Here is a 25,720-nt window from a genome sequence, read left to right on the forward strand (position 1 = left end):
TCTAATGGGCGGATTTAATCAAAATCAAGCTAACTGTATTTCAAGTTGCCAAATTGTTTTTCTTGTACCCTTTTTTTCTACTACGAGATTACCAAGTAAGTGAGTACATACATGCCTTGAAACTGTAAGAATATACCCTTGATTATGAGGAACGTAACTCAAAAAGTCAAGTCAGAATATTGTTCAATTTTTTGTCAAATCAGTAAAGTATGAAAGAAGATTGGGCAACGTCTATTGTAGTTCTGGTTAAATCCGCCCTAATGGTAAACATATTTCCAACTTTTACTCATGCATCAAGTGTAATATCTCAATCTACATTTCTAATCCTGATAGCGAACTTTTCCCTCATTGGGTCTTTCTAACTTTTTTTTTCTCAAATTAAAACTTAAGTTTTATTGCCAGATGTAATTAAATGATTATTAAAAAAAAAACATTAATGAAAAATCTCATCAAACTCAATGCTAAAGTCCCAAGCTGTTTTATTTATGCATGAAGGTCAGGGTTTTTGCTTGAAAGCTTTTTTAGGTGCTAGAAGTAAAGAATAAAACTCCATGAATAGGAAAAAGAAATGAGAGAAAAGCTCTAATTTTAAATCGCCATGATCATGTGCAGTTATACTTTCTCGTGTGCAAGCTTTTTTTTTTTTTTAAATTTTGTGCTGTTTGGATGACTCTAGTTATTCAGAATAGTGATTGATTATTACTGCGTGGATGTATTAAAACAAATTAGACATTCACCATAATGTTTTAATGTTATCATATTATCTAGCTTCAATATTAATGTAAACAGCAAGTTCCTAATCCAAATGGCCAATACCTCATAGCTTGTAAATGTACCTAAGGCCTTTCAGAACTGAAGCCAGAGGTTGTCGTCTTTACGACAACTATTAAATCTTGGCTTAATTTCAATAAGTTGGTTTTAAAAAGGCTCATTTTGGTCCACTTCGTGAATCACAAGGTGCCAAAATTAATGCAACCAGTAGCTACATGAAAGAGTTACTCTTCAGTTTTAAAAAAATTCGTAAACACAGGCAGTCAGTCAGTTCTTTTGCTTTAACTTTCCAAAAGTTGATTTCAAGAAATGAAGTGAGCAGCCTGTAATGAGCCTCAAGACCTTGGTACTTTATTTATTGCAGAACTCTTTAGAAGACGGTTTAAAGAGCAACTTGTTTTTCAAACATGGTAGTACAAAAATGAAATTAGATTCTCAAATTCTCAGTGCAATGGTGTGTTCAAAGCCAACCTGTAAGGAAACTGATGCTTATTCCACTTTTGTTTAGCCAGCAATGTGCTAATTCCAGCGCCTCAATCACAAGGAGCTTCTATTGCTGCACCTGGATCATCTTATGCTGCAGTAGCAGGGGGAAAACCCACTGCTTCTTCTGTGGCCCCCATGGAGTTTCTGAGAGATTCATCTTTTGACACCAACCTCTTACAGGTACCTACGTATAGTCTTAGATACAATTGAGTATGCCTGTTAACAGGTGCCCTATTTGTTTTTACAGTTGTTTCTAGCCTTTTTAGCCCGATAAAAAAAATTTCATGCAAAGGTATATCGTATGTTTGATGTTTTGAAGCGGTAAAACGATTAAAGCAATGAGGAAACAGGTTTCTACCCTTATTGAGGGAAGTAAGAAGGAACAGCATGAATTTAAATTAGAATAGAATAGAACAGAAACCATGCATTAAGATAGAATTGGTTTCCAATTGAGGGACTTTAAGGACGAGGCGCATAAGTGCACATTAGTTTTTGCTCTTTCGAGAAGTACATCTTTGAAGCTTCGAAATTACATGGATCTTTATGGCGGAAAGAAAGTTCAAACTGACTTTTTGATACTTAAAAATTGAAATTTGGGAGCAAATCTTTCACAGAATATACATCAGTCTAATTTTACTTGAAATCATTAATGTAACAATTTTTTTCAAAAACTGCACTTATGCGCCTTGTCCTCCAAGCCCCTCATTTGTAACTCTTAGAGGCTTTTCAAGAGTAATGTGTTCAGTTTTTTAGTTTTTTTTTTTTTTTTTCAGACTTATGCCCACACTTTGATCACACTTATAATCATAAATTCTCATTTATTATATAAATATTTACCTACGGAAGTTTCCAAATTGCTACATTCTTAAGGCATTATGTACACTTACCTAATGAAACATGATCCATTATTGTAGAATGCACTGCAATGGTCTACTTGAAAATATTGTAGTACCTGCCAGTCTCATCTTTATGGAAATAATTAAAAAGAAATTCATATTCCTCCTTCAATAAAGTTGTTCATCCATGAATAGATTGAAAATTACTAGCGTTAATAAATCAATTTATTTGAGTCCAAACTTCATCCTATTATTCATCAAAACTCCAGTAAACCCCAAGTCCCGGGGGAAGCGATTTTCAGTAATTTTTTTTCTATTCATTAACTGACTGAAAAATTGTGTTTTACAAACTTCTTACAATATCATTGCACTTAGTTCTCCTGATAATTGTTTTTATAGCATGTGGTCTTTTCATTAATTTAATACTGTACCAAACATAGTTTGTAATTGAATCCATGTTTATTCCTAAATGCTCTCAAACATTTTACAGGCATAATAAAGATTGCAGCAGCTCACTGAGTAGGTAACTTTGAAGTAAACTATTTTTAATATTTTACTAATAATTTTGTTTCAGGCGATTTTTCTTGCTAAAAGCAAAGAGAATATTTTGGTCTCTCCTGCCAGTTTAAAAATGACACTTGCCCTGCTCTTAGAAGGGGCTAAAGGAGAAACTGCTGCTGAGTTACAAGATGTAATGAGATTGCCTAGGGATGTTGCTCGATGGCAAGAGCAGCTCGGGAATTTCCATGGAGGCTTAAAGGTAAGCATAGCCCCTTGTATGACTCTGTGTGTGCCTTTGAAATTCCTACCATACTACGCCAAATGCGCTTAAGAATCGGGCTGTGTCACCTAAAAATTAGGGGGCTGGGCCACTGTAGCACCAAAGAAAATTGACACAACCCACAGATTTTTTGAAACTATTAATCGCGAAGCATGACCATACACCTTGATGCTTTTAATTTGACTCCTAATAACTTTTAGGCAGCTTCGAAAAATTGAACTTCCCATTAAATTCTACAATTTTAGAAGGAAGTCAAAACACTGCTCTTTTTAAAAAACCTGAATGTAGACATGGCTGATTTGCTTAACACTATACAGTTAGTAGTGCTGTGCGCAATGATCAATAATTGTTTCAATTTAACTGCCTCATTTGTTTGTTTTTTTTCTTTTTTTCAGAGGGACACAAAAAATGTGACAGTTCAATCAGCAAACGGTATTTTTGTATCTGAGGGTTCAAAGATCTCCCATCGCTACCAGTCAGTTGCATCGAGTAATTATGGGTCGAATGTTGTCTCAGTGAATTTCAAAGACCCAAAATATGTCTCTACAATTGTTAATAATTGGGTGAATGCCAACACTCGAGGACTAGTTGATAAATTAATTTCTTCAGGTTAATTTTTTATTAATTAATACTATGGAACTTTCCTTCCTCTTTTCATTTCAGTGATTTATTTTCAGTGTAAACAATGTATTTTCCATTAGAGAAACAGCGGAACAATTGAGGCACAAGGTGGGAGAAGGGCATTTCGCTGTTGCGATTTTTTGAAATTTCTGTCACATATGTCATTGAGAAGAATCTGATGGGTGATTTTTCTAGAATGTTTTTCACAGAACAATGCAGAATCATGAAGGATATTCAGTTAGCATTTCAATGAAATGCATGCATTCCTTTCTTCACAATGAATGAAATATTAGCCAAGATTCTAAAACACTGCAACTAAGGATTAGTCTTTTAGCACTCAGCACGTCAATTGATGGAAAATCTTGCACCTCAGAGTAATGCATTGTAGTGTCAAGAAAGACTCAAGCATTGTTCCTTTTCTGCATTTATTCATCCTTTCCATGGAATTAATCGAATCATGGAGGTTTTTCTTCGGTCTCTGAGTGATATTTTAAGGCTTTTAAAAAGTTTTTAAGTAATGCTTTCAAAGTGGAAAGAGCATCCTTACTCAACATTCCCTAATATTTACCATCTGGAAGTTAGAAAAGTGTCTAGAATTGAGATCATTCAAGGCTATAATAACACCAAGACCAGTCATGGAAATGAAAACTTTTTCAGGAGCAGTGTCTAATCAAATCAGTTAGCCATGAATTTTTGTATGAGAGTCGTCCTCAAATTTTTCAGCATATTTCTGCCTCCTAAAGAAAAGAGAGTTACTTCTTCATTGAAACGTTAGTCACAAGCAGTATGACTGAAAAAAGAACTGTCCACACTAGCTAACAATAAGTGTCAATCTAATTTACTTACTCTATTTACTTATCATTTTTACCATAGTTTCACATTTTCTTTGACATTTTTGTATGTATTCTGTGTTTAGACGATATTGATGCTGATTCAAAGATGCTTCTAGTCAATACCCTTTACTTCAAAGGCAAGTGGGATCTAGGATTTTCCTCTAAAACAACTTCGTATAGATGCTTCAACACGTTCGAAGGAAAATGCATACAAACGCCGATGATGGAAACCAGTTCCTTTTTTAATTACACACAAATACCCTCTCTGAACACTCAAGTCATAGAGTTACCATACAATGTAAGATTTTGTTTCATTTTCATTCAGGAAGTCACCACCAAAAGGTGAAGAGTGTAGAAGGGGAGGCTTCTGATTGCCCTTTCCCTCCCATATCTGGTTCAAATCGGTATGGAAGTAGTGCAGGCCAAAATAACAGCTCTAACTCTTCATTAGTCTTTAATACCCAGTCGTTTTTGATATCTGTATTTTTATAGTTGTAAATTTTTTGCGCTGGCTACCAGCCATTTTTTGCTTCTGCTTGTGCAGAGCTCACTGCACATTAATTTTACAAGGTTTCAATTCAGTGAGCTCTGTACAAGCAACGCCAACGCAAAAAATTAACAACTTCAAAAATTCTTAACTTAAAACAGCTTCATATTAAGAGCTAAAATAAACACAGCTTCTTATTTTTACCTGCATTACCCACTTATCTAATTTGAACCATATCTGAGGTGAACAGTTAGAGGCAAAAATGCTGGACTAGTCCAGCCTTTTTCCTTGACTCTGCTGGAGCTTCAGGTTAAATGCTTAAATTTTGTACTTTTAATGACTAAAAAAGGCGCAAATGAGCAAACAAACTTCTTGTTTCGTATTTTATTATGTTATTTAACCTGTTAGTCACTTACCTTCTCTCGATTTTACTTGCGTGTAGGCTGCGCTAACTTTTGATTTTGACATTCCTATTATTGTAGGATGTAAACAAGGAAACTGCGGAAACAAGGCTAAAATACATCAAATTATACAGGACGTTTCATAATTTTATGTATTTTAGCCTTGTGTCCGGCGTTTCCTTGTTTTCGTTCTTCTGTTTCTGTTTTGGGCTACCTGTGTATGTCTTTGTTTTATTGTATTATCGCATATGTACATTATTATCAGAAATACCCATTCGGAAAAGAACATGTAAAAAAATCAGGCAGAATGAGAGTATTTTTTCATGTACAACAACTATTTAAGAAAACTGTTATTGAGGATTCATCGTTTTCTTCATCACAGATTCAAGCTAGCAGATTTTTCTAATATAGAATTCAGTCATAATGTTTGGGACTGTAGAGGGAGTGGTATGCTCCCAGGCCTTTAGCCCCTAAAATGAGCAAGATTGGATGAGTTAATTTTTAAAGATATCCTTTACTAAGTTTTTTAATGCATTTATTGCTAACCTTCTTTCCACATGAATTTATTGAACTTTTCTTTTTTCCATTTCATCTTTTTGCATTTTTATTTTTTGTTTACAGGATGAGCGATACTCTATGATAATCATGCTACCGCATGACACAGTTTCTTTCAATAAACTAGTTAAAGAGCTACCCGGTGAACAACTAGAGTCAATTTTATCAACCATGCACATGAAAAAGGTCTTCGTTTTCATGCCTCGTTTCAGCTGTGAGCACACTTCTCATCTTGTGCCTATTTTGCAAGCGGTGAGTATTTTTATCTGCTTTTATTTTGTGCACAGCAACTTCAAAGATTCATTCCAACACATTTTGATTCTTCATAGCACTTGAAACTTGACTTTAAAACACTCTTGCAAAAACCAAGTTTCCAAAGAAAATACTGCAGAGATGAAACTTGCCGAAATACTCGTATTTTCAACTCTCAGTCAGATATGCTTTTTTAATTTTGCACAGAGTTCAAGTGCTCTAAATTATATGTTAACTCTTAGCTGCTGAATATCTTTTGACTTTTCAAGAAACATAATTTTCCACAGTATAACTTATAGCTCACCTCAAACATGTGAATCTTTCTGGAAAAAAATGGGTACCTCTAAATCTAATTTCTACTCTTTTGTGAGCTCATCAAACTTTTGATAACATCTATTTTGATTCTTAAGACTCCCTCACCTTTCACTTTCGTGTTATGAATATTATGATTCTCCTGATTTCAGCTTGGTCTAAGAGAAGTTTTCTCACAAAGTGCTGATTTAACAGGCATCTTTTCAAGTGGTGAGCACCTGAGTGTTGATAAAATTGTGCAAAAATCAAAAATAGAACTGGACGAACACGGAGCAGTTGCGGCATCAGCAACAGGTTTGTATTTCCCTTCCTCATTGTTTCATTCTTTGTGTCCATCACGTCAGAATTTCAAAATATCTTGAATAGAAAATGCCAACATAATGCCGAAAGCAATTTTAGCCAAGTCATTCTCTGGAAATTAAAACACAATCAAAGCTTATTAACATATTCTTTTGTCCATTCATACAGGACTATTTTTCAAGGAATAGGTATTTCTAGTTTAAGTAATGTACATAAGACTTGGACAAAACTGAGAAAGTTGTCTAAATGCTCCGAAGCATTTTCGCAATTCATGAGGCCACTAATCACTTTTTTTCTCCTAGTAGCCCAATAGTATAAGTGAACGAAGACAGTGTAAAATAGTTTTTTCTTATGTGAGGTTCTTGCTTTCTCTATTTTTTCCTCAAAGTTGAAACAGCTAAAATAAATCCAAAAGTATATGATGATATTTCCTGATATTTTAAGGGAAATATGTAGAAGTAAAAAGTGAGGAGGCTGCACTGCACTAAAAAATGGGCCCAGTTAGACGGGAAATAACTCCAGAGTCACCTTTCCAATCATTAGTTAAAACTAGTATCGCTCTAAAAAGCAAATGTATCATATCCCTCCAGCGAAAAATTTAATCCTGTGAGTCTTTTCCCAACCGGAGGTGCAGATAGTTCAGATCCTCATCCCATTTTGATCAAAAATTCTGTTCCTCATAAATTGGACTTCAGCAATTTTTTTCTTTCTTTCGTTCTTTTTTTGATACTTATGTGTTTTGAATTTTTCAGGAACTTTTGTGATTCCACTCAGCAGCTCGGTAGCCACTTTCGATGCGGACCATCCTTTCATCTTCTTCCTCAGGGATCGAGAGAGTGGCGCCATTTTATTTGAAGGTATTCTCTCAAACCCGCAGGAATTTTCAGAAAGTGTCCGCCCTAGCGAGTCGCACATCCAACCTCAGGCTGCCAACAAAATCCCTCCTCCAGCCTCCTCTGTCTCTGCTGCTTCAAATCCAAACCTGGCACAGTCAACAGATAATCAAGGAACTCTACAATCTTTATCAACATTTATGAATAGCACGCAGTTTGGGTTCTATAATTTGAACCAAAATCAAGGTGCGAATAATCTAAGTGGGAGCAAAGAGAAGCCAACTGTCGCGCCAAAAATTCCCGAAATAACTGGTAACAAACCTAGTTCAAATAATCATGTCCAGAGCACAAAAAGACCTGTAGTGCAATATCCTGAGTCTGAGTATTACCAAAAACCAATACCTAGTGACCAAGATGCTATTTTATTCTCTGCAAATCAAACAAATCAAAATACAAATACAAGAGTTCAAAATCAAAACACAAGGTACAGGCAGCAAGGTTGATGTCTGTTTTGCCAATGCAAGCGACAATGTTAGCTCATAAGATGAATGTATCGTAGGCCGTGACAGGTGGCCTCTTATGAATCAGTTTTCTTATTCATTTGTGAGTCTATGATATGAATGTTGTCCAATTCCCTCGTTATTTTTTGTTCGTGCTTTTTGCTAATTCGTTAACGTAGGTAACTTTTTTGTGAAGTAATCATCCTTTTTTGTTAGTTTTTTATTTCTGCTTTTTGCAAGCTACACGGAAAAAATAGGAAAATGATCTTTGTTACACCTTTTTGTAGTCTCTGGTTTGATCTATAATTTTTTTGCTTGTCAGTCAATTTCTTATTCCATGCACCTGCTACTTCAAAATGTTGAACTCCTTAGAGTGAGAGACTAGGAAAAATTAGACATAAGTGTGCACAATTTTTTAAAGCATTTTTTTAAAGTTTCAAGCAAAATGCATTTACTCTTACACTCTTAATATGTACTATATTGCTCTCCTTTACACTTTCAAAATGTGTGGAATAAGAAATTTCGAAACTGTTTTTCCTAAAGTTGGTTTTATTTATCTATCTTTATCAGTTGGGTTTCATTGAACTGAAGTCTACTGAAAAGAAAGAGTAAATATTAAAAAGATGCTTAATTACCGTCACAATACGAAAACTGTATATTCTTTTAACATTCGTATGATAGATAGAACCTCTCTCCATACTGCGGGGCGATTATTGAAATGATATCGACTGTATGTCAGCGCTTTGTCGAGTCGCGCCATCGACTAAGCCATTGCTTAGTCGATGGCGCGACACGACAAAGCGCTGACATACAGTCGATATCATTTCAATAATCGCCCCGCTGGCATCCTAATGATTATAGAGTTTCAATATTGAGGAGCTTACATACTGTAATTGATGAAGCCAGCAAATATTTTGAATCTGTAAGTTTTTATTAGCTATGTATTAATGAGCTTTAACAAATCGATTTTATGATCCCTCATTACCTGTTTTTTGTGATTCTCTATTTTTGTGGAGCATTAGGCATTCCTTTTTTTGAACAGCTACTTCCGTTTTAATCTCAAATTATTTCCAGATCCCTTTTTTTTCTCTTTTTTTTCGTTTTTTTTTTTTGTGCGTTTTAACCTGGAAACCCCTCTTCAAGAACCAAAAATTATTGTAAACAATTGATGACCTCCCAGGTAATGGACCATTGGAGTGACAAAATAGAATTTTCCGACTCCTTAGAACATTTCTAAGCCAGTATTTATCAGAGTGTTTTTACAAAATTAACAACTCTTAATAAAATATAGTTCTCTACTGAAAGCTTTCTAGTAACTTTCTCGGCGGGTAACTTTCATACAGCTGTCAGAATGTATCTCTAACGTTTAAAACGACATTTGGAACAAGGATTTATCACTTGTTGGATTGATGATTGAAATGAGGATGCTTTATACCATTTAATTTATCTTGAAAAATGAAATCTCTGAAAAACTTTTAAAATTTCTAACATTTAAATGTGCCTTTACAGCGGTTGACGGACTCAATTGTCAATATGTTGTATCCCATAGGAAAGTAGATACAGGCCCTGTAATTTTAGGAAAACAATTATAATATCTAAGAAAACATTTGTTAGCTTTTGTACAATCCATTTTAAATTCTGTGATAAAATTAGAAATTTTTTCCAAGTCCAGTTTTATTTATTTAAATCTGTCTTCTTCATTTTGTGGCATTATTTTTTAAGTGTGTGAATTTATTGTAAATCACATGGAGTCATTTTTAGTTTCCTTAAATCATTACCTAGTGATGTCATTTTGAAAAGTATGATCCAGCTATAAAGCTAGAAGCATTTGTAAGTTTGATTCTTTGTGATTTTCTCTAAAAAGGCGCAGAGTGTCTTTTAACTTTCTTTTGAGTCACATGCTTACTTTTGTTACGTGTCTATAGTTGAATGATGCCTTCTCATAACTGTGATATTTTCATTGCAACTTACTAAATATTATAGAAACAATTTTATTTTCCTTTCTCATTATTTAAGTTGAAAACTCTACTTGGATTAAGCATTGAAATGCTTATATTAATTGAATTTTCTTATCTACTTGTCTCTTTTCATTCCATACTGAACTCCCTTTTTTCACAATAAATTTTTTGATGAAAATTTTTAAATCTCTTTATTCTGTAATGTATGATGTGAGTAGTAACACGTCCTATCTCTAGAATGAAAGTGGTTTTTTCCATCCCCTTGTAATTCTTTTTCTTATCAAGCAAAAAGCCCCCTCTCCCCGCCCCCACTTAAAAAAAACACCTGTAAGACCAAACCAAAGAAAAAACCAAATAGACATAACCAAAAAATGATAAAATCTCAAAGAAGCTCATCTAAAAAAATTCCTACTCTGTTACATCCAGACGACATTATTTTAAGATGGCTTTTGCAAACATGGTTTTAGGCATTATGTAAAGGCAATGTTTTAGTAAGTGTATACTGCAAGTGTAGTTTTGTCAAAACATACAATTAGCCTTCAAACAATAGCTGTAGCATCAACAACAAGAATTAATAAAAATGTCAAGTTGTGTTTGCTATTAGGCGAGGTCTCTAACTGCAGCTTTTAATGTTCAGTCTCTCTTCATCTTCACGGCTGGCCGCTGGCATTTCATCCGAACGAAGAGCCTTCAAAACCAAGTTCACGCAAAATTACGTACATCAGGTGCACGATTAGTTACATATTCGCTTAGATGAAGGCGTTTCCCCCGACAGCACTGATAAAAGTCTCAAAGTATCTCTAAGCACGGTGACTTCAAAATTATTGGTTCGGTTTCATAACGTAAGCAGTAACTTGGATCTCCTCATTTACCATTTTATCAAAGAGAAATGATCAGTGTAGGTTTGTGAAACTTTCCTCCAAAATGCATTGATACTGAAGATTGAACGATTATCCATTGGAAATATTTGTCTACATTGTTCCTGACTGCGCTCAGGAAACTGTTTATAACATCAAGAAAGCAATTAATGGGGCCAAGTAATATTTTAGTCTTGACTACCAGAACAATTTCATATCGACAAGGAATCCTCGGGACCGTTCATAAAATACGTAATGCTTATAATTTCGGATGTTTCGATCCCATTCCCCCTTCCTTTTAACGCTTCTGTAACGGATGTTCCTGTCCTTTAACACGTTAAAACAAAATGGAATAATGCCCTCCAAGACCTAACCCCCCCCCCCCCCCCTGCCTCCAGTAAGTAATACTGGAGGAGGGTCTGATTGTTGAATTTTATGCCACACATTGGATCGAGTCAATGAGAAAGGTTGTGGACATAATTTGGAAACTTTAAAAGCTTATAACTCCGTTTATAAACAACTTTAAGGTTCTAAAAGTGGCTCCATTGGTTTCTTCGTAAACTCTTCTTCCCAAAGCATCCCTTGAAATTTGAAATGTGACAAAATAAGTATCAAAATTTGCAGTTTTAGTCAAAAATTTCATGCCCGAGCTCTCCAATTGACTCAATCCACGGTGTTCCAGTGCGAAAAGACACATAAGTAGATAATCGATGTATCACACGGCAAAAATTGGACTATATCTTGCCTTATCTCGCCATTCCATTAAAGCCAGAAAGAATATCAATGGTCAGGCCGCCAAGGGAGCTCTCGTGAAAACGTAATTCACTTCTGTCATACTCTCCTCTCGGATCTTGGTACGCTCCGCTGCGTTTCTTAAACTAGATTGCATTTATCCAGCACACCTAGATCGTCAAATGCATGTGTTTATGCACTTTGCGCATGCATACGAGTGGGCATTCAATGAGAGGCCCGAACTCACCAGTTTTCCCGCATATCTCTCCGGAACGATCCAAGTGCTCCTCCGCTAATTTATACAAACGGAACAGGGTAAAGAGCGAGTAATTTGTCGTAACTTGTAGGCCTCATGGGCGGGGCGGGGGGAGGGCTGGAAGACAAGGAGCAAACCCAGTGTCTTTCAAGCGGAAACACGGTTCTGGTAGCAATTAGCTTCGTGGACTCCGTTTAATTTTAATGAACCACCTTCACCGGAAGTAGATTTTTCAAGCGGCTACCGGAAAAGCACATCAGCGCCCCCGACAGCCGTCGCCTGTCGGCCTGCTACCGGCCTCCGATCCGCATCTCTCTGCACTGACCCGCTCCGTTTCGCCCGCGGGAATCTGAGTTCATTCCCTCAGCTCTGAGGATAATCCAGGGGGCCCTCCTGGAGGAGTCTGGAAATTGAAACGTATCGGGGGTAAGTTTGAGCTTCCGATCTATACTGGAAAATCCCCTGTAATACCCCAAAGATGACAAAAGTGTCACGCAGTTATTTCGAAAATCCCAAACATTTTCCAGAGGGGTCAGGTGAAATCTTAGGGGAGGTAGGGGAACAGCCATCCCGGCTCCTGCCTACGGGTTGATTATTAAAATCGATCGACAAAGCTATAGATATGACAATAGGAAAATGGAGCGACCCTATTGATGGAAGCGGTTAGTCGCAATGGGCTAAGGAAATAAGCAGTAGACTGATTATCGGCAACCCACGAGAGACCCTTCAGTTCGTCTATATATTCCTCCCAGTCAACAAATAGGATTGCTATATTTTATCTTTGTCTTTTTTGTCGATCGCTTTGTCTATTGATTTCAATAATCAGCCCACTGGTCACACCCATGATTACCGGAGAGCGGAGAAATCGCATCTCGAAACAGGGCCGGATTTTCCTTCTTGCCGCTCATGGGCGCCTGTATTTTGCCGCCCCATCTCATTCGTTTTGAAACATCCATAGAATCCATCAGGTGAACGTGCCGGAGGAGGAGGGGTTCATAAGACCCGTTTACTCGAGTTTGGCACATTTTTTTGTGAAAGTCCTGTCAACACTTGCAAAAGTTCACTGAACTTTGCTCGAAAATTAAGTTCCGTAGACCTATCTCTGTGTGGACGATGCCTTACATTTCTAAGAAAAGAAGGAAAAAATTATGAATAAGAATAAACATGAATGTGGTCTAATGATCTTAATTTCCACCACCGCGCCAACCGCACTGTGTTTGGCGCAATGCGTGAAGTATCCCTACAGTCCTGTAGGCGCTATGCGTTTCACACTGACCGCTGCTGACCGTACCACGCTTGACGCAATGCGTGAAGTATTCATGGAGTCTTGTAGGCGCTAATATGTGTTTCATGCTGACCGGTGCACCGATAGGGCTTCTCCTTTCCATCTCAAGTTCTCGCCATCATTGCTCTCTGCGCCGTGCCGCTCCAGGCCAAATTGCGTGTTTGGTTTCTCTCTCAACTAGACTAATGAAAGGCGCTGTCTCCTTGTATCACCGAAAGACGAACAAATTAGAAATTACTATACTTTAACTCTCAGGATATGAAAGATTTTTTCGCCTTCCCTCATTTGTGATTTTTTTTCTGAATCAGATTTTTTCTTGATACCTACATTTGAAAAAATTACATTTGCCGACCCCTAAATTTGCCGCCATGGGCCGCGGTCCATGTGGCCACCCCCTTAATCCGGCACTGTCTCGAAAATCTCCGTGATAGACGTCGTTACACTGCATTAATAGGACGTATTATGCTAAAAGGAACTATGTTCATAGCGTTTGCGTGCAACATAGTAGGGGCGTGAAACTAGCAAATGCTAATCTTTGGCCTATAAAGAGCAAACGACGAATTTGCGGTTTTCAACGCCAATAGAGGGAAATGAGACAACCAAGACGGTAGATGTTGTACTTCTAAATGATTCACCAAAAGTAACTAAAACTTATAAATATTTACTTTACTTCACACTTTTCCAGAGAATGATCCTTGTAAATTAGATATTCCAAACAGAGTTTAAGAAAATATCTTAAATCCTAGCCGATTACTTTGCAGCGAAGGAGACTGAGACAATTAGTTCTATGACAGTTGCGGGCAACACGGCAGAGAGAGCCGTGCGACTTACGCAATCGTTGAACGTTAAGACCATAGCATAATTACAAAAATAAGGAACACCTCAACGCGGGTTGATAAAGGTGTCGAGATACAACTATTCGTGCTTGCTGGATGTCCGTGTTGCGTCTGCAATTCTGAAGGCGCGATGACGCGAGGCGTGAACTCACAATGCTCTGCTGTGTGCTGCCAATGCAGTTTCGCTCAGGTTCACGAGAAAAGTGAAAACACGAGACCCTATTACGTTTTTCCTATCTTCGGTCGTGTTACTCACGTAAACCTTGAAGCACCGCTACAAATTAGACAAACGAGAACAAACATAATATGGAAATAGAGCAAAAGAAAGGACGCGCGTTGATGACGGCGCAGAGATACAACTATTCGTACTTGATGGATATCCGCGGTGTTGCATCTGCAAAATTGAAGGCGCTATGGCGCGAGGCGTGAACTCGCAAACTAACAATAAACTGGTGATATTTTTCACCGTGTCCTCGGGGGAAAAGAAGGGGAAAAGTTTATATGAGCGTTTTGCATATTCTAGAGGAACCATCCATTTTCTCATGCGTGTTCTTGCACTTACCTAAGTCGTCAGTCACGGCATCGATAGGAGAGGACGGATAAAGGAAAGGACGAGAGGAATCGGTTGGAACAGGGACAAGCCGAAGGTGAGAAAATTTATGCAATTTAAAACCTTACGGCCGATCTTCGATGGAACATCATAACCCTCTCAGACACGATTCAGAAGTTGAGGAATTAGCGACCGGCGAGGGACCGCCTCAGAACGAAATCCGAATTCCGCTTCTTTTCGCTGGATTATTGTCATTTATTGCCAGGTAAAGTAAACATTACGACTTCCGGCGAGGCTGAGCCTGCACGTCGTTGCCAAATTGCGAGGAAAGTAGCCGGGATTATGGACGGTAAAAATCAAAATACAAGCAGTGAATTCAGTGGAACCTTCTCCGAGGTGAGTAGTTTTTGGAACAAATATAAGTAACCATAACCAGTCGCTGAACTGAAAAAATATTTGCATTTTCACTGGGATTTTTTAAAGCACTATCAACCATTCAGTAAGAATGGAGTTATCAATAAATTATTCATCAGCATCTATCATTCATAAAATAGTTAGTTAGTTAATATATTTTAAGACATTCAGCGTCACAGGCTATTAACGTCTTTACAGAGAATTTGGAAAATGGGTTTATATGCGAAAATTTAGATTTTTAGATTAAGAGAGGCAAAGAGTTTCAAAAGTTTGAGATAGAAATTGCATCAATTAATGATCCTTATTTATTTTGTTCTGTGTGTGATCAATTTAAATTCTAAGTCAAAATGACTAATTATTATAGCCTTGTTAAAATATTATGAATTATTACTTACTTATCATTTAACTGGCATACATATAGGAATGTAAAAATCAAAATTGGGTCTTTGCCTCAAATATTTTTACAAGTCCAGCCAAGCATTAATTTAATATCAACTATTACCTACATGTACAGCTTCGAAAGTTACGAAGTTTTTAGTTGTTTAAAAGCTTGGGAAAAATTCCCATGCAGCATTGCAGCACTGCATTTTTATAAGTTTTTAAAAAAAACTGGATGCACTGAATAGATACTTGTTCACACAAATTCATCTTAAAGTTTACGAAGTGATGGATTTTAAGCAATACATTACTGTTCCTCCGTCAGGGATTTTGATAGAATCTAACATCTGTCGATCAACTTTACTGTCGATCAAATGTTTTCAATAGTTGGGCCCTAATTCCACGATGAGTCGAATTGATATCAATTGTATGCATTGTAACTAAAGGTGTTAAACTAAGAGAGAAAACTAAAAAAGCAGAACTAAAACTAGATCAATTTATTACGCATCCGCATGGATTTATTTTGGTAAATGCGATGACACTGTTACAGACTTTTCCATCAAATCGATCAGTCCTCAGCTCATGGAATGAGAAGATTCACCAAGGAAAATAGTGGAATCTGGCCAGGCAACCGCGGAGGTTGTAGACGCTAATCTTAAAATCAACTTTTATCGTCTTGTTTTCGCTAAACCTTTTTCAAATGGTCTGGGCGAGGGAATTAATTATTTTCTAATTCCTTTGGTCGGCTGTTTTCCCCCTCTTACACCTAATTGTTGAAGGGAATATTTTTTATGACCTCACCGCAGCGCTGAGTCGCTAAAAAATTATGGCGTTGAGGGCAAGTACAAGACTGATTGACGGGATTAATGGGTGAATAAAAAGAAGAAAAGATGAGTAAAAACTGTTCCTCTCTCTCTAGTTCACGAACGATTCGTCAATGAACGATACAAAAGAGACTAAAAGAACCGCGATGACAACCATAATAATAGACATATTATTAATATATTTTATTGAATATTTATAAATGAATGAATGTAAAGTAATGCCTTGAAACTCACGAGGAGCCTCATACTATTCATTGTTTGGGAACTGGATTAGAAATGCGACGGAAGATTACAATTGAAATAGCCTTCATGCACGCTGGCCTTTTCGATTTCCGTTAACATTTTTGCAGTCATGAATGCGCTTAAGTGCGCTTCAGCTAGAATTGTATTTAGCAAATGGGTGGTTTTTATAGGAGGATTATAATTAAACAGGTGGTTAGAAATGGAAACAAAATAATATGAACTATGCAAAACGATTGTTCCGATAACGGAACTTGACTGTTTTGAAAACGCCTTCAAATGCGGCATGATACCTCACGCATTCCGGAGAGTTCAAATAGTTGTATCATTGCGCCGTAAGAATGTGACGGAAGATTTAAATGGTAATAGCCTCCATGCACGCTGGGCTTGTCGATTTCCTTGAAATTTTTGCAGTGGTGAATGCATAGCTGAAGTGCGCTTCAGCTAGAATTGTATTTACAAATGGGTGGTTTTTCTACGAGGATTAAAAATAAACAAGTGGCACGGAATATAACAAAAGAATATGAACTATGCAAAACGATAATCCGGGTATCGGAATTTGGCTGATTTGAAAACGCCTTCAAATGCGGCGTGATACCTCACGCATTCCGGAGAGTTCAAATAGTTGTATCGTTGCGCCGTATGAATGTGACGGAAGATTTAAATGGAAATAGCCTTCATTCCGGAGGGACAGCTAAGTTTTTACTTAAATCTTACAACCTATCCTTTTCTTCGCCGTAACAATGCAAAAATACAAAAAAGAACGACTTCCCACTCCTTACTCTTATCTGAATATCATACAAAGTCGTCTAAAATTCAATTCAATGCAAATACTGCAGTTCTTGTGCCCGAGTTCGATCTGATCCGAACCGCCTCGATTCCCTCATCAATATTCTCTATTTCGGGCAGCTCTTGTTAATTTTTTTCTCTGCTAAATTATATTCCCCGGCTTCTCTTTGAATCAGTGCTCCTTAGATCCACACTCGTTCCCTCTCTGGATCCGGTCCCAAATTGCTAATTCTGTTCTGCCGTGCTAAGGAAAAACGTCGCATGAACATTTGAGAGTTGCCAAACTTCCTTTGATAAAATGTTTATTCTTGAGGAAAATTATGAATATTTATCCTTGAAATTTTCAGGAACTTTACATTAAAATACGAAGAAAAATCTCTGAAAAATTGAAAGGAAAATATCCCTAAGTTTACCAGGGAATTCGTGTTTTCTCAAAGACAATTTGGCAACGCCTGAAGGTTCATACGGCCTTTTTACATAGCACGGCAGTATTCTGCAGCGATACAGGGTGAGTCAGCGACGCTATAGGATTAGCGCACGCAACCTCAATCCAGGCTCCGAGCAACTGTTTGAATATTATCGGCCAGAAGCCACGAGCTGTTGTCAATTCTCGTCTCTCAAGTTCTCGATCACTCCTAATTTAGTTTCCGAGCATCCCGGTTTTTATTTTGTTACACATGCCCTGATACGTGTGTTCATGTCGAAAAATATTTGCTACAGTTTGATTCCAGGGGCTGATTTGTAGAACTCGATATATTTAATTGTTACAACCTATGGTACAGATCAGAACTGCAGTGGCGTGGCGTGCTTTGCGATGTACCGAATGATCTGCAATTTAAACCTGTGGGAAAGAATTGATGAACAGGTTGTTCCCAACGAGCCCCTCAATAATCGATTCTTTACCATAGCAGCAAATGGGGGAAATCGATAATCGATCATTCACGTCTCGCCACTGTAGAACTGAGTAGATGCATATCTAATATTTGACAGGTTACATTTCTAGCTGGTGATCTGGAGACACCGTCCAGATAAGTCGCTTTTTCGTAGTTTCAAAATTAAACTTATACTTAGTCAAGTTTGATTTGTTGACGACTTGTAAGCTATTTTATACATATCGTAACTATATCGACGGTGGAAGTCGGTAACCGCGCATCTCGGCTTAAGACGTCGCAGAATACCTGTCATACTCGATCTACTTTTCAAGGGAGAAACTACTCAACAGCAGTTCTTAAAAACTGCCGTGATATTTTTACTCTGTGCAAAGGAAACTCTGCAAAATTCTCAAGTAATGATGTCGATTGGTTCTCCTTTAAAATAGGAAATTAAATAAAAAAAGAAAATAATATAGGGGCAAAAATTTAAAACACCACAAAAGAGATATGCGGTCGTGGAATTTCACCGTGGATATGCACGCCATTTAAACAAAAAACTATCGTGCGTACATTGATCAAAACCACAGAATTTCCATTTTCAACGCTATATCAATGGAAATGACTTAATACTATCGCATATCGAGACTTTTCTGAGGTGTAGTTAAATCTAAAGGTAACAGTGGAAAAGACAAGGAGGAAAAACGGGAAACAAGCTAAAAATACACAATAAATAAAACCCGAGACGTTTCGGCTCAAAACTGAGTCATTTTCAGTCGGAAACAATAAAAATTTTACAAAAACTAAAGGTTTGAATCTAAAGGTTGAGACTTGAAATCCGACCCGAGCAAACATTGCAAATGTGCTTACTTTGGAGAAAATTTCCATTAAATTTGCCTATTGCTAATTAATCATGTATGAGTGATTGAGTTTCCTCAAGGGTTAATTCATCCTTGTCCATCATTCCACATTTATTGATAAGCTCCGTGATTGAAGGCTTGAAAAAGTATTTTTGCGGTATTAAAGGAAAATGACAATGATGAGGGTCAAAAAAGTGGCAACACGGCAGTCCGGTCGTTTATAATGTACAGCGGCAGGGGCAAAGGCGGGGGAGGGGGAGAGGGCACCGTAGACCCCACTGGAACCTGTCCTATTAGCAGCTGGACTTGTCAGCCGGGACGCTGTAAAACAATTAATAAGATTCAGATTAACCAGGTCTTAGCTGCATGCTGGACACTGGCCGTCCAAGTCATCTATAAGCCCGGATCGGAACGCACTCAACCTATGTGTTTATTCAAAGAGAAAATTTTCATACATTATGGCAACTTAGGAAAATAAATTGAAAACCCTTTGAGGTTTTAAAAAAACTTATCGATTTCGTTATGCATACATATAGTGTAAATACTTGCGACCCTTTAGTATTTTAGTAAGTATTTTAGAACCAAGTGAAACCCACATTTCAGTGAACATAAACATTCAAACAATCCACTATCAACGAATTTAAATCAATATTAACGCCTGAAGTCTTTTTTGGTCAAAAGTATTATTGCTCTCAAGGTCACGCCAAAATATGTTACTTAAACGTAAGAACTAACTGGATAAGAACTCGATGGTTGAAAAAAGCCCATGGGAAGAGCTGTCTGCAGACGTAGCAATTTTGAACGCGACTTGTCTCAAACTTTAAAAAACAAAATCGCAGATTGTGCGCTGAGGAGTGAGTTAAAGACTTTCTTCGTGTACCTATCGTGATTTTTTTATTTATATTAGCAAGTGAAAGACTTTTAACTCGACTATATTTCTTACGTGCAATAGACCCATCGGAGGTCAAGTCTATCTAAGGCGACTGAACTTCTTGTTGTCCCGGAAGAAGTCTGATTTGTTGCAGCGAGAATTTTGGTTTCCTAACGAGATTTGAGGTGCAGCAAGTCCATATATTCGTTGAACTTTCTAGTTGAGTAAAACCAAAATCATTTAGCGTTTTATCGAACGTACAAAAATAATGATATATACAAGGGTTTATATTATTACAAGGCAGCTAAATGTGCCCTAAGAAAGTGACTAGTCCACAATTTTTATTTTCCATATATATGAGTGAGATTTATAAAGATTTATCTGGGATGCAAGCGTTCTCCGGAGCTGGAGCACTCCTGGTTCTCCTGGTGGAGCCCTTATTAGTAACCAAGTCTGTACTGGCGCACAGTGGATCAAGTCAATAGGAGAGGTCGGACAAATTTTGAAAACTTGAAACGCTTATAACTCCGTCTATACAAAACTTTGAGGTTCTAAAAGTGGTTCCATTGGTTTCATCATGAAATTTCCCTCCAAAAGCAACCGTTGAACTATAAAATGTGACGAAATAAACATAAAAAATTTGCAGTTTTAGTAAAAAATCCCATGTCCGACGTCTCTAATTGACTGGATCCACTGTGTGGCGAACCAGAGAGAAAAGCTGCCGTACGTCCGAGGGTACTTAGCGTCTGACGTCCAAGAGGAAGGCGAGTGATGTTCCAGTGTGGGAAATTCTTCAAAACTAATTACTTCGACAACTCGTTAAACGGCCGAGTGCCGAGTGCTCTTCCATTGCGTCGACGAAATTATTGATAAGTAACTCTATTACAGCGCATTCCATCGATCACGAAAATTGATGATGAGTCCTCTCCGCCACTCCGCACTTCGTTCCCCGTGCACTCCGAGAATTATCTGCTGCATACCATGACTCATCTGATGGAGGGAAAAGAATAAGAACAAACTAGAGGCAAAAAGTTTGAGATTACATTCTGGACTTCCCTCAGGAAAGTTTTTACTCGAAACATTTTCATCATTTCCAAATTTGTATTTTTAATCGCTCAGCCTTTAGAGAGCGCATTTTGATTTCACCCTGCCTCAGTACACTATTGGCAATCCGTTCAAATGGCAACACTGGAAAAAAAACACATTGGATCTAGAGTCCAGACTCTTGAAAACATCGACAAGAAAAAACACTCTTGATTCAATCAGATTTAAGCTTCAATCAAGAACCAAACCTCTTAATTTGAGCGGATTTCCTTTTGATTTTAGCTTAAATCTGATTGAATCAAGAGTCCTTTTTCTTAATGTCAATGTTTTCAAGAGTCTGGAATCTAGATCCAATGTGTTTTTTTTTCCCAGTGAATTTAGCTCACAACAACAAGATGGCGGAAAGGGGCTTAACATATCCCGAATAGATTAATCTGTGATACCTTCATTTAACGCTTCTGCAACAGTGTAAAGAGGATATTTTTGTTTAAATCACGCGCAGAAGCGAACATCCCAGTTCCTTGATGCGTCCGCGTTTTTTGGAATCGCTATTCTTGTTAAAATCACTTACTATGAAAAAAAATATGTTTCGTCAGCTTTGGAGGTCGGAAAAAGATCAGCAAGGTTTAATTTTGACGCTATATAATCGATGATACACACAAACCTCGCTCGAAAATATAAATCGAAATTAATCGATTACATCGCAACTCATCCGCCGTGCTATACACAAAGATTGTATAATTTTGTGTGGAAAACTCTTCTTCTATTTTCCATTGTTGCAATGTAAAAAATTGCAATTTTCCGCGGCCGGCTACCAACGATGATTTTATAGAATGTTGTCAGTTGTGGCGAATTTTCTTGAAGCACTCCCGAGGAATCGATACGAAACAGACAAACATCTGTGACACCGGTCTAATTCTCAGTCGGCAGTCCGCGAGAACAATACCCAGGGCTCGAAACAATGGGACTTTTTATTATTTTTATTTATTTGTTCTTTTTTCCGAATATATTTCCCATGTAGGAATCTGGAATGCAGCACCGGGGACAAGGATTGTCTCCCACGGCGGAATTTCTGCTCCGTGCCCGATGAATCCCCCCCCCCCCCTTCCACTAAAGCAGGGAGCGGGCACCGTGTTCGATTTTAATGAATTAATTTATCTGGACCTGTCAGTGTTTATTCATGTTTTCGGTTTGGTGATTTGGTGGCACGGACGCGAACAGACAGCTCCGAATAAGTCTTAAACGGACGGTAAAAGTAAATAAATTGGCTTCGGCATAAATTTAGGTGTTGGCGAGGCTGCCACTTTTGTGCCTCTTGCTCTTGTGATTGGGATTTGATAAAGTTTAAGATCAGCGAACCAAACTAAGATAGACAAATTCACGAAAAACTTACTGAACTTTTGCAAAACTTTGAACTTGGATCGTCCCAGCAACACCATAAAATTAGCAGCTCTAACCTTTAAATAATCAAAGATAAATAAAAAGTTCATGACACATTTTTTTCTATTTTTTCATTTCTCAAACTTTTTTCTATATCCGATTCTCTCGTAAGTATAGTGCTGTTTAGGAGGAAATGAAATTTTGTAATTTCAAAAAGTTACATTTTCCTCACTGAGTCAAGATTAGATGTGAGGAAGTCATCATTTTTTTTTCAGCTGAGTCAAAATTAGAATAAAAATCAGGGAATTGCGACGTGACAAAGTAGAAATGTGCGCTAAATTAAGGTAATAAATGAACTATTTACCTAGATGGTTTCATCAATTATGCCAAAGCAATTTTTTCCCAAGCCGTGTTTCTTTAGGTCAGGAAAAACTAGTTCTGAAAGAAATATGGAGCTATTCTTTGGAATAATTGCCGTTGAATGAATTGGGCTGAAAAGAAACGCATTCAGTCACATTTAGGAGCTGGGATTAATTTTCAGTTGAAAAAGTCGTAAGTCATCACCTATCAGAAATTCAAAGTTGGAAAAGCATATTTTGAAGATAAAAATAGTCGTTATACTTCGTTACGAACATTGAGCCTCACGGAAAAGAAAAACTTCAAACCTCTTTTTCTCGGTTCGAACTTAATGACGTGGCGTGGCGTACTTTGTGATGTATCGATTGATCACCCATTTAAACCTATGCAAAAGGATCGATAAACACGGTGTTCGCAACGAACACACTTATGATCGATTCTTTATCATAGCTTCAAATTGGTGATATGTCCATAATCGATCATTCATGCCTCGCCACTAATGACTCGGTTCTCGGTTCATTCATTTGAACGTATACTCTTCGGAAGATTCTTTTATTACTGAAACTCACTAAAAATTAAACTAATGTTACAAACCTGACGTGAACTGATTGAAATATGTTAATTTTTTGTGTCTCATTGAAAAACTCCTAAAATTAGGCTTTTATACATTTTGAACTATTTTACATTAAAAGGTACCATTATGGGTTAGTATTCTACCGATTTGAATGACAATAAAGAAAGAAAAAAACAGCACATGAAAGTGGCAATAGGTAATACATTATTGTTTTATTGGAAAGGGCACGAAGAAGGAGGTGGATAGCAACAATTTTTAAGGCATTTCATGATCATCGTAGACTGGATACAAACATACATACATGCATATAAGTCGCTTTACAGCACTCCCTCGCGCTCTACGACTCCTAACCTCCACTGCTCTCTTTCAAATCACAAATCTTGAGGGATTGAGCACCTTAACATACAACAAACAAAACTCTAAATCAAAGACTCGGTTAAAAGAGAATAATTTAATTGCGGCAACAATGGCAGAAGCTTGAGATTCCGATTCGAAATTATTGGAAGCAAATAAGGAGGCGTATTAATTGCGACCGACTTGCTTCTTGTAAAAGGCGGAACATGCTAACATAGAAGGGACCTGTGGCTCATTCAGCGGTTAAATTATGCGACTACTGCAATTTTCACCAACCTCGGAATTCGAACATCTGCGCCGGATCGCTCAATCAACTTATTCTGATTTTTAATTAAATGAATAATTTAATTTGACTTGTTTGACCAAATTCACGAATTTATGCAAAACTGCTGTTCTCCAGTGGGTAATTTAGTCCAGGAGCACTTTATCCTAAAGACATAGGACATGGTTCAAATATCATTCCATAATATGATATTGTCTTTTCAGTTCTGCACAGACTATCTAGGCAGGATTGATAATTTTTTCACGGTTCTCTTGATATTTGTAAATTGATGTTTCACGTGCTTTTTTCCAAACACAATCTGAGTGGTATGATTTTGTTTCTGTACTACTTTCCTACTTGCATTGAAGTCTCCAAGAAAGCTGAATAGACGTTGATAAAATACAGGTTGCCTTAAAACACAATCTTAGTCGTTAGATTTTGTTCCTGTCCCACATTTCTACTCTGCGTTAATGTCTCCAAGAAAACCGAACAAACTGGTATCTGCGATAGCTGTAATTAGTTTTTCAATAGAATTATCCAATAAATGTAGTTTAATCTTTACTATTTTTCTAAAAAGTTAAACATCTTGCGTGAGTTGTACTTTGGAGAAATCGTCCACGGAAAGTCTGCCTTCTATTGCTATGTAAGCAACAAACCTATCTCAGTGCGCAGATACTCACTCATTTAGATTATACGCATTGAGCCAGTTATACGCTCATCACAAAATTGTATTTTGATGGTTTAAGCTCATAGATCAGCAAAAATCATTAACAACCGTCAAAACACCATATGTCTACATCCAACATCAACGGAGGTATCATCCATTGAAAAGCACGGCGCATTATGTCAACCACCATGGTAGTGTTGGTGTGCACTGCTACGGTGGATCGTCAATAATTTAGGTATTTTATTTAATTAATTCTTATCTTTTATAGTTATAGATTTTCAAGTGCTGATTTATTAGTGCATCACTTAGATGTTAATATATTAATATATTGGTTTTATCCATATTTCTACTTACTAATGTATAGTGTTACTGGTATTGCTGGTGTATTACTAATGAATTATTCATACAACGTGTTTTTCAATACACTTCGCTGCATTATAATTGAACGCTGCTCTTGAAACCAAAACTTATTTTAGTTTTATCCAGCACGCACGAGATTTTGGAAAATCCCAGTTTTTAAAGATGAAAAAAAATCATTTTTTTAAATTGTAGTACACACAAGCCGTTTACGGTTACTATTTGAAGTCGACCTTTTTCAGCACACCTTGCAGGGAAGAATTAGCGCTCAGGGACTAGGGTTGCTGGTCATTAGGGGCCCCAAATCCTAAGATTGAAGCCTATGACAGCCAAAATTCCAGACTTAGGGCTTCTTAAAATCTGTTTTCTATGCTCCGAAATAAAAAAAAAATCGTGCAGCACCCTGGCATTCCGACTTATCTGGCCCTGCCACCTCGCACTTTTTCGGTAGGTACATTTCATGCAATCCTCTTCCCATTAGGCTTGTAACGTTTGAATAGAATGATCCCAGATTTCATTTATATGAGCCTCCCAATTGGCAGACTTAAACTAGCGCAGCAGCCGCGAAAGCTCGAGACTATTCGCTTCTGATAGCGCTCTTTTATCGGAAACGGGAACTCGTGGGTAACGCGAGCGTTTTACGAGCGCCGCACGGCAAGCCCTTTTCCGATCTGGGCCGAATCGGCGGATTAACTTTATTGGTACCTTGTCGGGAGAGGCCCTCACGTAGACGTACGGGCCATAAGCCCATAAACCAATATTGTGATTTGATTATGGCCGAAACGCAGGGGCCCGCAGCCGCAGCTTTGTTTTATGACGCTTCTATCAATCCAGGAATACCAGCCGCATCGGAAGCCGGGCCGAATGAAACGGGTGCTCCATTCCCGAAATGTTCGGCTGCCATAGGTAAGAACGCTCGTGGATCGCACACTGTTGCCCGACTGTGCTCATTTCTCATTGAGCACTTTGGAAGCATCACGATTATGTCATGCCAATTTTTATTCACAAAAGACTTTGAGTCAGGATTTCAGTCGAACC

The 25,720-nt window shown here is 37.5% G+C and overlaps 1 protein-coding gene across 2 annotated transcripts in view; it reads left to right on the forward strand.

Annotated features, from left to right (window-relative positions):
* Window positions 1-10,106, forward strand: part of LOC109031973 (uncharacterized) — a 29,993-nt gene extending 19,887 nt beyond the window's left edge. For both annotated transcript variants that reach the window (XM_019043842.2, XM_019043843.2), the window contains exons 9-15: window positions 1,280-1,437; window positions 2,668-2,853; window positions 3,270-3,483; window positions 4,412-4,626; window positions 5,838-6,023; window positions 6,488-6,629; window positions 7,388-10,106. In XM_019043842.2, the coding sequence (XP_018899387.2) occupies window positions 1,280-1,437; window positions 2,668-2,853; window positions 3,270-3,483; window positions 4,412-4,626; window positions 5,838-6,023; window positions 6,488-6,629; window positions 7,388-7,971 (1,685 nt within the window). In that variant the 3' untranslated portion in view covers window positions 7,972-10,106. The remainder of the gene's footprint in view (window positions 1-1,279; window positions 1,438-2,667; window positions 2,854-3,269; window positions 3,484-4,411; window positions 4,627-5,837; window positions 6,024-6,487; window positions 6,630-7,387) is intronic.
* The last annotated feature ends 15,614 nt before the right edge of the window (window positions 10,107-25,720 follow it).

This window comes from Bemisia tabaci, chromosome 1, assembly GCF_918797505.1.
Source record: "Bemisia tabaci chromosome 1, PGI_BMITA_v3".
Classification (NCBI taxonomy): Eukaryota; Metazoa; Arthropoda; class Insecta; order Hemiptera; family Aleyrodidae; genus Bemisia; species Bemisia tabaci.